We start from the raw sequence: 17,982 nt of genomic DNA, 5'->3' as shown, positions 1-17,982 counted from the left end.
TTTTTTTTTTTTTTTTTGAGACGGAGTCTCACTCGGTCACCCAGGCTGGAGTGCAGAGGCACGCGATCTTAGCCCACCACAATTTCCGCCTCCTGGGTTCAAGTGATTCTGCTGCCTCAGCCTCCCGAGTAGCTAGGATTATAGGCATGCACCTCTGTGCCTGGCTAGTTTTTTTTTGGGGGGGGGGGATGGAGTCTCGCTCTGTCACCCAGGCTGGAGTGCAGTGGCGCGACCTCAGCTCACTGCAAGCTCCACCTCCTGGATTCACGCCATTCTCCTGCCTCAGCCTCCCAAGTAGCTGGGACTACAGGCGCCTGCCACCACACCTGGCTAATTTTTTTTTTTTTTTAAGTGGAGACGGGGTTTCCCCATGTTGGCCAGGATGGTCTTGATCTCCTGACCTTGTGATGCGCCTGCCTCGGCCTCCCAAAGTGCTGGGATTACTGGCATGAGCCACCACGCCCAGCCTAGTTTTTGTATTTTTAGTAGAGATGGGGTTTCACCATGTTGGCCAGGTTGGTCTCAAACTCCTGACCTGAGGTGATCCGCCCATCTTCATCTCTCAAAGTGCTGGGATGACAGACCTTGCCTGGGATCTTGAACTTCTAGTTCTTTTTTCTTCTCCTTTTCCCTGAAACAGTACTTCCTGTGTGCCTTGTTCTGGGATGTCCTGTGTGCCTTAGCGGTCTGGAGACCACACTTCCCCTTCTACAAGGGCACTTTCTGAGTGTTAAAGAGATTTTTGCTAAGACAGCAAAGACTTTGAAGATGCTCCATTACTCAGGCCTGATCTGCAGCCCAGGGTGACTGTGGTCTCTGATCCTGGGCCCAGAGGAGCTGTTTTAGAGAGGCCATGTTTTGGGGACCAGATGCTGCTAATCAGGACCCGTACTGCCAGGACTCAGACATTTACATAGAATCGGAGTGTAGCACAGGAGGCTAAAACCCTGCTCTCCTGCTTCCCTCACCTCCCTCTTCTGGGTTTCCTTTCCCAGCAGCTCCGCTCAGAGGGGATCTTCTTTGGGGGCACCTGGGGGGTGGGCAGTCTGTGAGAGGTGGAGGCCAGAGGCAAGGTCTGCCCCGGGGAGAGGCGGCCACGCCAGGCCTCAGGGGATTCGTGCAGGTTCCCAAGTAAGCAAGGCCAGGATGACTTCCCGCCATCCTCCCACTCCGATTCCAATACCTTTGTTGGGACTCTGTATTCTGCGGTGATCTAACCACAGTGTGGGGAGCCTCTTAAGGCCTATTGTTCCCATTGCCCAAGCTTCTGACCGTGAGTGGCGTGGGTTCCTGCAGGGGGCACACAGGTCCTACACCTCCAGCAGCACAGCAGCAACTCACGAAAGCGTGCCCCTCCCCACCCCGCCCTGGGTTTCTTCTGCCCTTTGCCCCTATTCATCTCCTGTTCACTGCCCCGCTGAGCCCCCATCCCAGACTGGTCCCTGTTTGCGCCGAGGTGCCCAGGAGCTGGGGCAGGCGAGGCCGAATGTGGCTGTGAAACTGAGTCAGTGAGATACCTTTATGTTCCTGGGAACATGAATGCGTGTTCCCAGGAAAAGAAGATAAAGTGCTGTTCTGGGAGAAAATTTCACCCCCCTGGTTATTTCTGGCATTTTAAGGTCAAATTGGAACTCTCTCTCCTCTGCCTCACTTTCTTGTAGCTAACTCACTCTCCTAACTTGAAGTTTTCAACCCCACACTGCTCTCAAACACGCATGCTCAGTGACTGTGAGTTTCCATATGGGTTTTGCATGGTCTGCTTTTCACCCTTGAAGCTGCTGGGGATGAGTGGGGTGGAGGGCGTGTGGAATCAGCATTCAAGAAGTGCCAGCATGCACGCTTTCCTAAACCACCAGCAGCGGGCATCGGAGAAGCAGGATGCAGGAAGGACGTGCCAATGGGCACAGTTGGGAATGGGGGTGGGCAGAGGAGGAATGATTATTCGGTAGCACATACTGTGTGTATCTCACTTTATGCTCCTCCCAAACTGCATGAGGTGGGTGTTTTTATTTCCATTTTACAGCCCAGGAGTAAACAATGTCTAGATCACCCTGTAAATATATGTGTGTGTGGGTGTCAGTTTGTGCTCATCTACCCACTATGCAAGTGTTTCTGGAGGTGAACCTCAAGGATGGATAGGGAATAGAATTATTGGATCTGATAACAGCTTATGTGGGAGCACGAGAGTCCTCCACAACATCACGCATTTATTTAGTTCCCAGAGAAACGAGTGTTTATGGGGCACCAGCCATAGGTTAGGAACTGAAGAAAAAATGTTGCATTAAACATACCCGACCTTGAGGAATTCACGGCCCAATGAGTGAGGGGAAAAAAAGTGACAACTGGCTTTTTAAAAATGGTGATATAGGTGGGCACGATGACTCGTGCCATAATCCCAGCACTTTGGGAGGCGGAGGTAGGAGGATTGCTTGAGCCCAGCAGGTAGAGGCTGCAGTGAGCTGTGATCACGCCACTACACTCCTGCCTGGGTGACAGAGCAAGACCCTGTCACCACAAAAAGGTGATATATTTGTTTTAAAAATGGTAATTGATGGCTAACATGAAAAGATAAAAATCTGAGTTCACGAGGATGTTCAAATCCGTTGCTTTTATTTAAAATAACATTATTTGAGGTGAGAAGGTGTTTCAGGGACCCCAGCCCCATCCCACAATAAGAGGAGACCCCACTGTGTGCTCTCTTTAGAGCACTACGTAATGTCCCTATACTGGCTGGAGGAGGCCCTTAGCAGGAATTGTCTTTAAACATTATTTTGGTAAGAGGCCAGGCGCGGTGGCTCACACCTGTAATCCCAGCACTTTGGGAGGCCGAGGCAGGCGGATCACAAGGTCACGAGATTGAGACCAGCCTGGCCAACATGGTGAAACCCTGTCTTTACTAAAAATACAAAAATTAGCCGGGTGTGGTGGCTCATACCTGTAGTCCCAGCTACTTGGGAGGCTGAGGCAGGAGAATCACTTGAACCTGGGAGGCAGAGGTTGCAGTAAGCCAAGATTGTGCCACTGTACTCCAGCCTGGGTGACAGAGGGAGCTCAATCTCAAAAAAAAAAAAAGTATTTTGGTATTGGGTAATGAGGCTCTCTTGTATCCTGACAGGTGTCAGAGATGGCTGAAGATGGGAGCGAAGAGATCATGTTCATCTGTAAGTGGCCCGGGGACCTGTCCGAGACCAGCCCTATGTCATAGAACACAGATGGGCATGGTGTTTGCTATCTGGGCAAAGCCATGTCCACATTTGGTTTTTATAATATAGAAAAGTTGTGTATTTAAATTTTCCCTACGACACATTTATTTCCTAAGCAGTGCACTTACAGGGGTGTGGTTTTAATAGGATCACCTTTCTCAGAACTCCTGGCCGAGGGCACTTTGCAGGGGGTAGCACTTGGTCCAGAAAAGTAATCCAGGGCTAGTCAGGAGGGAAGTGTGTTAGAGTTATCACGAACCCGCTAACATTGGCCATTTTCATTTATGCTTATTCTTTGGGGAGGGTCTTGGTCTTCGTCACCGTGGAGGTGACCGTGCTTGATTTCAGGTGTACGGTGGAGCTGGAGCTTTCCCTGGAGGCATGTCCTGCTTTTGCACTCCTCATGTGTGCGTGAGCACTGACGGAGGCCTTCGGGACACAGGCCTCGTGCCATCCGATGCACCGTCCCTTGCTTATCTTTGTGGTGTCGGATGCATGTGTCTCATGACTCTGGGTCACCCTCATGGGGCCAGGGTCCCCATTTCCCAGGTTTGTGTTCTTTGCGTGTCTCCTCCCCTGGGTGCTCTAATGCTCGGATGTCTGCTTACAGGGTGTGAAGACTGCAGCCAGTACCACGACTCCGAATGTCCCGAGCTAGGCCCAGTGGTCATGGTCAAAGACTCCTTTGTGTTAAGCAGGGCAAGGTGAGTGACCGCTGTGAGCTGCTTTCACGGTCCCAGGCCTGTCCATATGCCAGCTGCGGCAGGAGCCTAGCAGCCTTCATGTCTACAGACGGGGAGGAAGGAGCCCGAGGGAGAACAGAGGCACTCTGAGTGAGTGCCAGCGATTCCCTTCCCTCTGTGAACTGAGCAGCCTTGCTGCCGGGATGCACCAAAACACGCGCTTCAAAGCTCCAGAGTGAGTTTCTTTGATCCACTCCAGGGTTCTTAGCTGGAGCCCAGCTGTTCCTGACACATTGTGGAGGCTGCAGAAGAATGGACTGGCCAAGGTGGTTGATATGCTGAGCACCAGTGGCCAAGCTGGAGGTCTGCTCGTTGGCTTCTCTGCATTCCAGGTCTTGGCCTGCCAGCGGACACATGCACACGCAGGCGGGGCAGGGGATGGGGGTCATGAGGACTGGACGGGGCTGACCCACAGCAGCTTCCGGAAGCAGCCCCTGCAGGCCTGGTGAGGCAGCTCAGTGGGCAGCAGCTGCCCTGCCGTTCCACTCTCACCTGGGGGAGGCTGTGCCACCTGGTGGCCCCGGGCAGGTGAGCTTGGGCAAGGCACTCCTCTCCAGACCTCGGTGGCCTCTGTAAAGGGGAGAGGATGGCGGTGCCCGTGGGGTGGCTGTGGTGTTGTGGGTGATGGTACCTGGCACGTGCTGCTGCTGCACAGATGGTCACCGTCTTTCCAGGACTGTTTCCAGGGCCTCCCCATGCCTCACAACACCATTCATTTGTTTTTTCCTTAGTGTGGTTCAAAACAAAGAGATTAATGTTTCGGCCTAAAGTAGAGAGCGGATCAACCCCCCTCTTCCCATCAACCCCCCTCTTCCCCAGAACCCTCAGGGGCTGCCTGTTGCCCATGAAAATTCAGCTGAAACCCTTGGTCCTGCAGTTGGACCCTCTGGGCTGGCTCCTCGTCTCAGCGGCCTCCTGCCCACCCTGAGAGGTCTGTGCTCTGGGGACCCCATGTCCGCCTCTGTCGGAGGGACCTGTGCTCTGGGGACCCCATGTCTGCCTCTGTTGGAGAGGTCTGTCCTCTGGGGACCCCATGTCTGCCTCTGTCTGAGGGGCCTGTGTGCTGGATACCCCATGTCCGCCTCTGTTCTGGACGTGTCATGGGCTCGTCCCGGCTCCTATGCCTTCCTCCCCACACCCTGTCCTTGACATTCTTCTACTTCGGTTAAAGAGATCCCATCCTCAGTGAAACTGGCCTGCTCCACTTGGCTGGATACCTTTTCTCTTTGGGACGCCCATGGCCCTTGCGTCTCCCTCGGGGTGCTGTTCCTACAGCTCCTCAGCAGCGAGTTCCCTGTGGTCCCCCCTCCATCGCTGGTCCCCATGCCAGTCTGACCCTTTCCTGTTCCATAGCAGCCCCATCAGAGATGCACCTGTTGTCGCTGTCAACAGGTTGTCCACGGGGAGTGGAATCCATCCTTTAGTAAACAGCCCCGCCATGGCGTGCTCTGGGTGAATGAATCTCAGGAGGGCCTTGTGGTCGGCCTCGTGTAGCTAAGGCCACAAGATTACGGCTAGATTGCCACAGCCCGAGGGCATCATCACAACCTCAGCCTCAGTCTTCATTCAGCACCTATTAGGAAGGCTTCTGTTTTCTTTTTCTTTGAGACAGGGTCCTGTGCTGTCACCCAAGCTACAGTGCAGTGGCACAATGTCGGCTCACTGCAGCCTTGAACTCCCAGGCTCAAGCCATCCTGCCTCAGCCTCCTAATAGCTGGGACTACAGGCACATGCCACCATGGCAGCTAATTTTTTGTATTTTTTGTAGAGACAGCGTTTCACCATGTTGCCCAGGCTGGTCTTAAACTCCTGGGCTCATTCAGTCTTCCCACCTCGGCCTTCCAAAGTGCGTGCTGGGATTACAGGTGTGAGCCACCAGAAGGCTTCTATTTTATCACCTGGAGAGTTTTATTTCAGAAGACCCCTGGCGGTCAGTGAGGGCGAGCTTTTAGGTTAGCTTAACGAGTCAGTCCCCAGGTGTGAGTGCTGTCTTTTGAGTCTTGTTTTATTCCATTTCCAGGTCATCCCTTCCTCCCAACTTGGAGATCAGACGACTGGAAGACGGAGCTGAGGGGGTGTTTGCTGTCACTCAGCTCGTCAAGCGGACACAGTTCGGTCCCTTTGAGTCCAGGAGGGTCGCCAAATGGGAAAAGGAGTCTGCGTTTCCCCTGAAGGTAAAGGCTGTTGCCAAACAGGAGCTCAGGAACTGGGTGTTTTTCTGGCGTTCCTATGTGGGAATGGGGAGTGAGAACCACTGAGTTTCTGTGATTTGTCAATTCCTCGAAAATAGCTCTAAACGTTGTAGGTCTGCTTAATTTCCAAGGAAACGTTTCTTTTTACATTGCAAGAGCATCAATATTAAGTTGGTATTTTGTAATTTTTCAGTTTTTCAGAACATTAAAGAGTGTATTTAAAACATATACGCAGGAGAAACCCCAAATGCTGACTCCAGCTGTCTTACGACCTCCGTTGCTGTTGCAGGCTTTACAAGGCAGTGTCTTGCAGGGGTCCATCACTCCAGTTATTTTCACACCTGTGCAGAGCGTATGGTAGTTTGCAAAGCTCTTTCAAAGGGAAGGTGTTTGTTTAGGCAGTGAGGAGACATTGGCCAACAGTGCAAAGTTTGGTAGCTCTAAAAAGCACATCAGACTGAGAGAAGACAGTGGCTCTCTACTTTGATGTGAACTCGAGAAAACTAAAATGTATGTGTATTGCAAGGCAGGCTTTAGAATACGTAAAAAGCCCTCTGGAAGGCCTATGAGGCCAGGCGACGCGGGTTTTTGACTGTTCCCATGTCTGCCCTCAGGGGTACGATAGTACCCTAAGCCAGCCAGGCTTCAGAAATATCTGTGAAATAAACAAATGAGGAATGGGTTGTTAGTTAGCAAACTTTTCTTAGAGACCCTTGAAAGGGATCCGCTTGTTTTAGGACAGGCAGGTGAAGTGAACAAGCTTGGGTTTTTGGAAGCCCTTTGAAAACCTGGGCTTATAAGGCAGATTGCAGCAAAAAGGGGAAAAAAGGAAAGGCACTTGAGTTGTTTACAAAAGAGAAAGAAGGAAGGAAGGGAGGGGAGGGAGGGAGGGAGGGAAGTGAGGAAGGAAGGAAGAGAAGGAAGGGAGGAAGGGAGGAAGGGGCTGTTTTAAGTTGAAGAAGTATGTAACAATACCCCATACAGCCTCGGAAAGGCCATCGGCTACCTGCCTGTCCTTTGCAGCACCCATCCAGTGAATGTATATAGTTGGTGTGGGTGCACAGTTGGGGGTGAGGCCCCTTTAAAGAAGCCTTTTGTGCCCATTTTGGTGGTCTTTCAGCTACGCGATTTTGCAGGTCATCTCCTGGTAGCGGGTTGTTCTCAGTGCACGCACCAGCGTTCAGCTGGACTGTGCCCACCAGAGGCACGGTGCCACCAGCTGGGAGCACGCTTTCCTCAGCAACTGGTGGTCATTAGGTACTTGGTGGTCCCCTACCCCCACCTCTCACTTCCAAGGGCTCCGTCCTTAGAGAGGCCTCTCTAGGAAAAGCTTAGGAGAGGGGAGAGCTGTCTTCCTGCAGGGAGGAAGAGATCATGGCATCAGAAAATAAGGAACAAAACCCTCCTGTAGTCGTGTGGTTGATTTGAACTTCAAAATATGTACGTTTTTCTCCCTGCTTCCTGCCTGCATTTAATCCATAAAGCAATAGTGCTGTTTGATAGATGGGGAGGTAGCTCATAAAGCCGGAGGAACCCAGCGTCCTGTGGTGGAGCTGGGAGTAGAACGGTGTCCCAGTTCCCACTGGGCCATCTGGAGAGCCTAGGTGTCCCTATGGCATGTGGACTAGGAGTGGAGCTCAGATAGCCCAAAGCCGGCCTGGACCAGGACAAGAACTTCAATATCCCCAGGCCCACTAGAACCTGATTTGAACTTGAGTTCTGCACCTGGGCCGTGAGTAACACTCAGGTATCCAGATGATACATAGACTGGTGTGTGATGTGTGATGACACATAGGCTGTGTCTGCTGCTTCCTTTTGCCTGTGACTAACTTGACCCATCCAAGCCACATGGTCTACCTGTGACCCTCCTCACCATTGTAAACACCTCAGCATCCCATACAGGAGCCCATATGGCCTCTGAGGTGGCACTGTCTAGATGGGTTCCTCAGCACCCGCCCCTGACACGCTGACACACAGATGGGTAATCAGCCATTTTCCCGGCTTCTCCGCGGGCCGACTCACCCTCAGGTGTTCCAGAAGGATGGGCACCCCGTGTGCTTTGACACCTCCAATGAGGATGACTGCAACTGGATGATGCTGGTGCGGCCGGCGGCGGAGGCTGACCAAAGAACCTTGAACGCCTACCAGCACGGGCAGCGAGCGTGTACTTCCACCACCTCAAAGAGACATCCCCCGGACGCCACCGAGCCTGCGGCGTGTGGTAACGCGGGCGCTTCTATGCCAAGAGATGACAAGCCATGCTGAAGCAAGGTCGGGCTCGCCGGCGCCCACCTGGTACTGTGGCGGCCGCCCGATCAGCGAGGCCCGATACCTTCCCTCAGGGCTCATGCCGGAGGGGTTATGGCCCCCTGAGCTCTGCGCTGACCCAAACACACTGGTGAGATGGGTTGTGCTGGGCCAGCTGCTGGGATGCGGAGAGTGGAGGGGTGGAGAGTCGGGTCTGTCTTTCTCCTTGTCAAACATCCTTGGTCAGTTTGGGCACGTGGATGTAACACAAGCTAACACAGTTGAGACAGTGTTTAACAACAGAGATATGTTCTCAGAAATGTGTCATGGGGCGATGGCATTGTCTTTGGCGCGTTGTAGAGCCCACTCTCATGTACCTTGATGGCATGGCGTGCTAGACACCCAGGCTGTGCTGTGTAGCCTGTTGTCCTAGCTACCAGCCTGTCCAGCATGTGACTGTACTGCATGCTGTGGGCAACTGTGATGCATGGTAAGTATTTGTTTATGTAAACATAGACAAGGTAATAGAGGAAAAATACTGTATTAGAATCTCATGGGACCACTGTCATTGACTGAAACCTTGTTACGTGGTGCGTGGTGCATGACTGCTTAGCTCTGCCCTTGGGGCTACGTCCAGTGACTCATCCTCCTAATCCTATGAGGCTGGGGTACTAGCCCTGTCTTTAGGCAGAGGAAATAGCACAGAGAGGTTAAGGAACTAACCCCAGGTCACAGTGGAGTAGATGAAGAAATCAGGATTGGTCCCTGGCACCCGGCTCCAGTGTTGCTGTTCACCGTGCAATGGCCACCTCCCAGAGTTGGGGGGAATGTGTGCGTGTGAGTGTGTGCGCGCGCACGCATGTGCGTACCTGTGTGTGTGTGTGTGTGTGTGCACGCGCACCTGTGTGTGTGCGCCTGCATGTTCAAAGAAAGCCCTAGTGAAGGTTGTGTGTGTGATCTGCCCATATCTAGCATTCCTGCTGGAAAAGCAGATCACAGTGCCTGTCCTGCTAAGCCGGGGTCGGGGCATCACTTTGCCCATCAAGCAGGGCTGTTGAACTTTAAATCTTTCTCATCCATGTTGCGGGTGTTTTGACATAGATCCTCCTCATGAAACCTGAAGAAACTCTATGAAATTCCTTTTGACCTGCAAAACAGCAATTTCATACGGCTGAAGCTGACACTACGCAGGGAAGCAAATGTTATTTATCGTTGGCATGAAGATTATTTGCTCAAGGGGGAGAAATAGATACTGACTCGCCTGAGCCCCCCAAGCCAAACGACCTGATTCTCATATGAGCATTGTTTCCTTGTTTTATAAATGCAGTGTAATCCAAAATATTAGTAGCTCGGTAGCGTAAGATTCTTAACATATTTGGAAGGTTCTGGTCTGTCCTGTTTGTCAGTATGTTTGAGGCTTTGTAAAATGCCCCTGGTTGTCCCTAATCCCAGGTCTGCGACAGGCTGTGTGGGAGTGTCCCAGTGCTGTGCTGCCCTCGTAAAACACCAGCAACCCAGTGGCTTCACGTCAGAAATGTGCCTCTCACAGTGCTGGAGGCCAGACGTCCATGGTCAGGATGTCAGCAGGGCTGGTTCCTTCTGGGCACCCTGAGGGAGGATCTGTCCTGGGACTCTCCCCAACCTCTGGTGGTGGCCGGCATAGCGGCCTTTTGCGTCTTTTGGCTTGTGGCTGTGTCACTCCAGTCTCTGCCTGTCTTCTCCCCCATGTCTCTGTGTCCTCTCTTCATAAGGCCACCCGTCATTGGATTCAGGCCTCCCCAGTCCATCACATCCTCACCTTAACTTGATGGCATCTGCACAGATCCTCTCCCAAAGGTGGCAGGTGGATGTGCATTTTGGGGAGCCACTATTGAACCCACTATGGGCCATGTGAGGGCTGGGTGGAGAGGGGCCGCTGGGGATGCTGCCAGGGAGTGTCGGAAGGAGCCACGTGGGGCGGCTCCTTCTAGGGCCTGCAGTGGTGGCAGCATCCTCTCCGGCCAGGTTGGTAAAGTGAGCTGAGTGTACCGGGGCCTTCGCACCCTTCACAGAGAAAGACCGTGGCTTTGTGTGGACTTCTTTAAGAATGAAAAGGACAGAAGAACTTGGAGAAACCCACTGCTCTTTACCCAGCTGCTCCTAGCCCCACCCTCGTGGCTTTGCCAAAACCAGGTACCTGGCCTGGCCTGGCCCCGCACGAGAGAGGCCCCCGTGGTGGTGCCTGCTGGGTCAGGGGCCATTTCCAAGTCCTGCGAGGCTGGGCTCTCTGAGCAGACCCAAGTGACTGTGATCTTCGGGGCCTGGGCTGCTTGTGTCTGGAATTCCTGAAGGCCTAGGCAGATGGCAGCATGTGTGCCCATGGCCAGCCCAGACTGGAGCCATGCTGGGGTTTGGGTTCTGAGATGCTGTTCTTGGCCATTTACCCCCTTGTCAGCTTATTTCCTGGGGGATGCCCTCACCACTCTCAAGGCTAAGGTCAAAGCAAAAGTTGCCACCCCTTATTGGAGCTACAGGTGTTTTGTATTCATTTTACCTGCTGGAGACCCTTCAATCTGGAGCTGAGTTTGAAACAATATATTTAAATGAAGTCTGCCTGGGACTGTGGTGTTCAACAGAGTCGCCTCCTGATTCCAGAGTTCCTAGGGTAATTCCAGTTCCTCCCTAAAACCTCTCAGAACGAAAGGACACTTGTCATAATTCGACCAGGACAGTCTGCGTAAATGGGAGCATGTGGTCACTTAAGCATAGCTTAAACCTCAACAGGGTTTATAATTGGGGAAATAAATAAACAACTCAGTTACTCTTAGATTTCAGAAATGCTTTTTAGAATGGTCGCTTGTGTTTGGGGACAAATGGCAAGCAGTTATTTCTGGAGAGGTAGTGAACATCATGATTCCTGTCCACTCACTGGTCGGTTAGGTTCCTCCTTCCCTTCCCGAGAGAGCCCCCCATTGAGCTCTGGCTTGGCCCTCGAAGTGCCGCTGGCTACCCTGGTGGGCTTTCCTTGGGGTCCTCCTGCTGATTGTTCAAACAGCAACCCAGCAGCCGTGTCAACGCCCCCCCTACCCACACACTGCCTCTCATCCTCTGCCACCTACCTGGCTCCTTGCCCTGGGCCCCTCCTCCCTGAGCCCCCAGAGGTCACTCTCCAGGCACAGTGGTGCTTCTAGAGCCCTGCCTGCCCAGTGCACCCAGGGTACACCAGAGCCTGAGTGTGTGTTGAGCACCTCACCCAGCTGAAGCTGTGCACTGGAGCCCAACGCTGCCCGCTTCTCAGAAATGAGTATCTCAATAGATAACAAGACCTTCGAAGAGAGGCTAGAAACATCTAGAAAGCTGGCCACATGCCCAGTTCTCACTGTTTAGACTGGACACGTGAAGGCCTGGAGTTCTAGGGTAACTGTGTAATTCCACTCCTGCTTAGCGACGTGGCCTCTGGTGTGGACACTCCCAGAGAGAACTCTGCTCCTAGGTGGTGGGAGGAAAGGAGGCCTTTGGTGGCGTTGTTGCACCTCTGGCCCAGTGGGCGTAGGCAGAGTGATGTGAGTGGCCTCCAGGGCCATTGGTGTGCTCCTAGAACCGTACTGGCGGCCGACGAACCCAGGAACTGTCTTCCTGTAAATTACTTATTGTGGTGGCCGAGTCTTTCTTGGTGAGCGTGAGAGCTCCTAAGACTCATTGACTTAATTCTGTCTCTTTCATTCGCTCCAAACATGCATCTTTGTATAGAAATCAGTCAGTTTTGCAGATCAGCAGAGCTGTCTTCTAAATACAGAGAGAAGTTTGGTTTTGTACTAAAGGAGCAGTAACACATCCCTTTAAAAGTTACTTATTTTATTCTGGTAGTGGATTTACTTTTCTAGTTCCTTTTCTTTTTTTGTTGTTTTTTGAGATAGGGTCTGGCACTCTCACCCAGGCTGGAGTACAGTGGCATGATCGTGGCTCACTGCAGCCGCCCTCCTGGGCTCAAGTGATCCTCCCATCTCAGCCTCCCTAGTAGCTGGGACCACAGGGATGTGCCACCACACCCAGCTAATTTTTTTAATTTTTATTTTTAGTGGAGATGGGTCTCACTGTGTTGCTTAGGCTGGTCTTGAACTCCTGGATTCAGGCAATCCTCCTACCTTCCAAAGTGCTGGGATTCCAGGCGTGAACCACTGTGCCTGGCCTTATCTTTTTTTGAGCTCACATTAAGATTGATTTTCTTTCTTTACAAGAACCTGAACCTGCTGACAGATGGAGGGGGCAGCCCAAGAAGCATCCTGGATCTTCATGGGAGAGAGCATGGGGCCCAGGAGGAGAGTGTGGTGGGGGCACCCTGCCAGTAGGGCGTTGTTATGAGACATCCCATCCCCACCAGCTTCTACTCCCTTTTACACTTGCTCTGAGAAGCTGCTGCTTGAAGAATCCCACAAGATCATGGACAAATGGAAATCAGAGCCAGAGTCCCATTTCTCACTCACCTTCTCAAACACACCTGGGTTTCAAAGAGAGAAAATTTTCAAAATCACCTTTCTGATGAAAAAAGTAAAATACAAACACATTTTATAACATTGGGGAAACTGTTCAGTCGCATATAGCATCACTGTTTTAACTCAACTGTTGTTGCCATATGATTCACATTTTCTAGTATTTTTTATTTTAATTTAATTTTATTTTTTTGAGACAGTCTTGCTCTGTCACCCAGGCTGGAATGTCGTGGCCCAATCTCAGCTCTCTGCAACCTCCACCTCCCAGTTCAAGCAATTCTCTTGCCTCAGCCTCCCCAGTAGCTGGGATTACAGGCATGTACCATCACGCCCAGCTAATTTTTCTCTTTTTGGTAGAGATGGGGTTTCGCCATGTTGGCCAGGCTGGTGTTGAACTCCTGACCTGAAGTGATCCACCCGCCTCAGCCTCCCAAAGTGCAGGGATTACAGGCATGAGCCACCTCCCTGGCCCCTGTATTTTAAAAACCAGCACTGATGACATATAGTTTACATACAGTAAGACTCAACGATTTTAAGTGTACAGTTCAGAGCTTTTTTTTGAGACGGAGTCTGGGTCTGTTGCCCAGGCTGGAGTGCAGTGGTGTGATCTCGGCTCACTGCAACCTCTGCCTCCCGAGTTCAAGCAATTCTCATGCCTCAGCCTCCCAAGAAGCTGAAATTACAGGCGCATGCCACCACGTGTAGCTAATTTGTGCATTTTTTTTAGTAGAGATGGGGTTTTGCTATGTTGCCCAGCCTGGTCTTGAGCTCCTGGCCTCAAGTAATCCACCCGCCTGGGCCTCCCAAAGTGCTGGGATTACAGGTGTGAGCCACTGTCCCTGCCAGTTTAGAGACTTTTGAGTATCTACAGTTGTCTGAACTCCACCACAGTTGACTTACAGACCTCGACTTCATCCCAGGAAGTTCTCTGGTGCTGCCCTGTAGTCAGCCCTGCCCACTGGAACGCCAGACTGTTTGCTGTGCTGTAGCTTTGCTGTTCCTTTTTTTAAAAAAAACTCTGCATTTTTGCATTGCAGAGCTCTAGCTGCCCCTCCCATTTTACTGCTTACTTTTCTTTGCGTGCACAGTCTGGCTTACCACATCTTAAGCCTTTTCCCTACTGGTACTATCTCTGGCATCACTTTAAAGCTGTATGGTGTTAGATTTTGTTCAGACACTTCTCTTTTGTTGGATATTTAAATGATTGGCAGTCAAGAATTGCCTTCTGTTAACTAATATTTTTTCTTAAGAATTCTTATCTTTTACAATTAATATTCAGAAAATCTTGAGTACTTCTCTTGATGAGCGAATAGTCATCATGACAAGTTTTTCTAGTCCCCTTTACTTAGCAGCTGAGTACCAAGTTGAGGAGAACCCGCGCTTGTGGGGATGTGGAGGCTTATTGCCAGAGACAAGGGCCCACGTGGATTAGAAGAAATTCCCCTTATTCAGAAGTGGTGGCTTCCAGCTAACCTGGGCCCTTGTCCTCTTTTTCTGAGACTCATATGTGAGTGTCTTTCTCTCTTTGGAACCTGTGTATGTTTGGGAAGGTGAGTGAGAAATGGGAATTTGGTTCTGATTTCCATTTGTCCTTGATATTTTGGGATTCTTCAAGCAGTGGATTCTCGGAGAGCAAGTGTAAAAGGGAACAGAAGCTGGTGGGGACGGGATGTCCCGGAAAAATGCCCTGCTGGCAGGGTTCCCCACCCCACACACACACGCTCTTTCTGGTCTTTCTTTATTTTTAGTATGACAAAAAATTTCATGTTGCATTTATACCTCTTTCTTCTTGTTATCTTATGAAAACTCAGAACATGCATGCAAACGGTGATAGCAGTAATCTCTTATCTTTTCCTTTTATTCATTGCATCTTTAATGCTGGTTTTAGATATGAAAAGATACATGTTGTTTTCTAGTGCTGAATGCATGTGCAGTTGTAGTTCTGGATTTTTTTTTTTTTAAAGACCCAGGAGTTTGTCTTTGGGAGTGGCCCCTAGACTTTGCTGTGGGTGATGAACTTCAATCTGGGCTGTATCGTGACTGGAGTCAAAGTGATGGGCACGGGTCCTGCCCTGGGCTGGCCCATAGAGCTGCCAGATGAATTGTAGAGAAACTGGCCTGGGCCAGATCATGGCACACTCACGTAAAATGCCTCCCAGTTTTTAGGTTGCACAAGAGCATCAGTGACTTTTTTGTTAAAAGGTGCCTGTAGTTCTCTTTATAGCCAGGTTTACACCACATGTCATGTACCCTCAGCCTAGCTCTCTCTCCCCAGATTCCTGTGTGGTGTGGGCTGAGGGATAGAGGTGCTTCCTGGGATAGCGGCCCCCTATCTCAGGTGTCTGTGTAAAATTAAGTTCAAATTTAGTAAAATTAAACACTTACTTCCTGGGACATGAGCCACATCTGGTTACTGGCTGCCTTGCTGGATACCAGCTAGGGAGAACGTCAGTCATCCACCGAAAGTCTGCTGGACAGCGCTGGGCGGGAGCAGCAGCCCAGCCACACACGGGGGCGCCACTGGCTGGCTGTTTTGGGTTCCACTGTCTCTTATTCTATGAGCCAGTGAGAGCTTAGAGGAATTACGCTTGGTTCTTTAGGATGCATTTTTCTCATGAAGTCATGTAAGGGACAAACCTGGTCCCTCTGGACTGGCTTCTTGGAGGAGTTCTCAGCTCTGTGACTGGTGACCCTGCAGCAGGCATGTCTCTGTGCTCAGTTGCCTCATCTGTGAAAAGGGGACAGTCACATGGCCAAATCAACCATGTGTGTAAAGCTCTGAAAATGGTGTCTGTCATGTGGAGTGACCACAGGCCTGTCAGCTGCTGTCATCACTGCCTCTCAGCACACACCCCTTCTCCGCTGGGCCGGGATTCGTGGAGACATGAGCTGCTTGGGGGTCACCTTCTTCTCCTCTCATGTCTTTTGAAGCTGCAGGCACCCCAGAAAACAGCGCCCCCGTGGAGTCGGAGCCCAGCCAGTGGGCGTGTAAAGTGTGTTCCGCCACCTTCCTGGAGCTGCAGCTCCTCAATGGTAAGGAGGACGTGTGGGGAGCCCCTGTTGTAAAACTCCTGTGTCGAGCTCCCTCTGACTTATGCTGTCACCTGTCTGCGGCTGTCAGGATGTCCCCAGCTTTGTCCTGTCTGCCCCACTGCGCCACAATGTAGTCGTCAGAACCAAGGCTTTCTCAGGGTTTAAAGCTTCTGGGCAGTCCCGCTTCCCATCCCCAACCCCCGTAGACCTCACTCCTTACTCCTCACGGTTGTGGAAGTTGCATTTCAGCTGGGCGCCTTGACTCTGGCGCGCTGGCAGGGGCCAGGAGCCAGCCATGGCATCTCTTGTGCCGTCTTGCCTATGTTGTCTCCACTTGACAGCCCCTTCCACTGTTTCCTTATCTGCCAGACATTTTTTTCTTTTTTTGAGACAAGGTCTGGCTCTGTTGTCCAGGCTGGAGTGCAGCGGCATGATCATGGCTCACTGCAGCCTTGACCTGCCAGGCTCAAGCGATCCTCCCACCTCAGCCTCCTGAGTAGCTGGGACCACAGACATGTGCCACCACGCCCCGCGAATTTTTGTATATTTTTTGTAGAGACAGGGTTTCACCCAGGCTGGCTCAAACTCCTGGGCTCAAGCAGTCCGTCTGCCTGGGCCTTCCAAAGTACTGGGTTTACAGGCGTGAGCCACTGCGCCCGGCCTGCAAAACATTTTTATCTACTCAGGTTGACATACCAATTTAAGGTGGCCGGGAAAGAATTGAACACATTTCCAGCCTCTGCAGTGCTCTGGGAACTTTGTTTCTCTTAGGGAGCTGATTTTTCTACAAGCCTCTTATGAGGCTAATGTGTAGTGAAGAAAGACTCCCGTAAAATAAACCATGGGGGAGTCGCACGGAAACAGTTTGTGGCATTTGTCACATGTGGAACATGCTCAGAGGCCCCAGGCCTGGCAGGGTTCCAGGCAGTGCGGTTGTGGGGAGTGACTGGGACAGCCACTGTGCTGACACCATCAGGCTTTAGCTACCTGGTCACACGTTCCTGAGACATCCTACTCATCTTGGCTTTAATGAATTTACGCACGTGTCATTTTGCCCTCTGCTTGGTGAGAAGCATTTTGTGTTTGTCACCAAGACATAAATAGCAGAGCAGGCGGTTGGGTTTTCTAGAAGTGCCACGTTTGTGCAGAGCACACCCCGGATCTCATGGAGACCCATGGTAAGTGCTTCACAGCGGGAGGGTGCTGCCTGCACTGGGCGGTCCCCTCCACAAAGCCAGACAGATGTTGCTGCTCATTTGTTTTTCTTCCTGATAACTAGTTTTGAGTGAAGAAAAAAGAAATTCCTTCATATTTTCAGTCAAATTCTACTTGTATGTCATCAACTACGTAAGATGTGGTACTCGGGCTCCCCTTACATTCAGGCTGGTGGTGACTAAGACCCCTCATTGCCAGGTCCTCCAGACACTGCCTGGTATCAACACCATGCAATACAACCGTGACTCCATTTCAGGGATGAGTAAACAGAGGCAGGAGTCCCTGCCTACAGCACGGCTGCCTCGAGGCTGGAGTCAGGTACTCGGGCAGTCCAGCCTCTGCCACCCAGATTACCAGAGGGGTCCCGAGCATGCCTTCCAGGTGACAGCTCTGCCTTCTGTGGCCGCCTCTCGCTGGGGGGCTTCTCAGGAAAATCCATGGCTCAGGAGCCCAGGAAGGAGGAGACTGAGGAGCAGCCCCAAAGGCGGTGGGCGTGTGAGCGGGGAGGGGCTGTGTGACCTCCCTGAGATAGGAGGGGCTGTGTGACCTCCCTGAGATAGGAGGGGCTGTGTGACCTCCCTGAGATAGGAGGGGCTGTGTGACCTCCCTGAGATAGGAGGGGCTGTGTGACCTCCCTGAGATAGGAGGGGCTGTGTGACCTCCCTGAGATAGGAGGGGCTGTGTGACCTCCCTGAGATAGGAGGGGCTGTGTGACCTCCCTGAGATAGGAGGGGCTGTGTGACCTCCCTGAGATAGGAGGGGCTGTGTGACCTCCCTGAGATAGGAGGGGCTGTGTGACCTCCCTGAGATAGGAGGGGCTGTGTGACCTCCCTGAGATAGGAGGGGCTGTGTGACCTCCCTGAGATAGGAGGGGCTGTGT

The 17,982-nt window shown here is 51.7% G+C and overlaps 1 protein-coding gene across 1 annotated transcript in view; it reads left to right on the top strand.

Annotated features, from left to right (window-relative positions):
• Positions 1–3,098: 3,098 nt before the first annotated feature.
• Positions 3,099–17,982, top strand: part of PRDM15 (PR/SET domain 15) — a 61,252-nt gene continuing 46,368 nt past the window's right edge. The window contains 7 exon segments of the mRNA XM_017855194.1: positions 3,099–3,161; positions 3,814–3,907; positions 5,967–6,120; positions 8,167–8,292; positions 8,295–8,418; positions 9,948–9,956; positions 15,786–15,887. Coding sequence (XP_017710683.1) covers positions 3,125–3,161; positions 3,814–3,907; positions 5,967–6,120; positions 8,167–8,292; positions 8,295–8,418; positions 9,948–9,956; positions 15,786–15,887 — 646 coding nt within the window. The 5' untranslated portion in view covers positions 3,099–3,124.

Source organism: Rhinopithecus bieti, unplaced genomic scaffold (assembly GCF_001698545.2).
Source record: "Rhinopithecus bieti isolate Rb0 unplaced genomic scaffold, ASM169854v2 scaffold_40803, whole genome shotgun sequence".
In the NCBI taxonomy this organism is placed as follows: domain Eukaryota; kingdom Metazoa; phylum Chordata; class Mammalia; order Primates; family Cercopithecidae; genus Rhinopithecus; species Rhinopithecus bieti.
The sequence above is the reverse complement of the archived record's forward strand: the minus strand, read 5'-3'. Positions and strand labels throughout refer to the sequence as shown.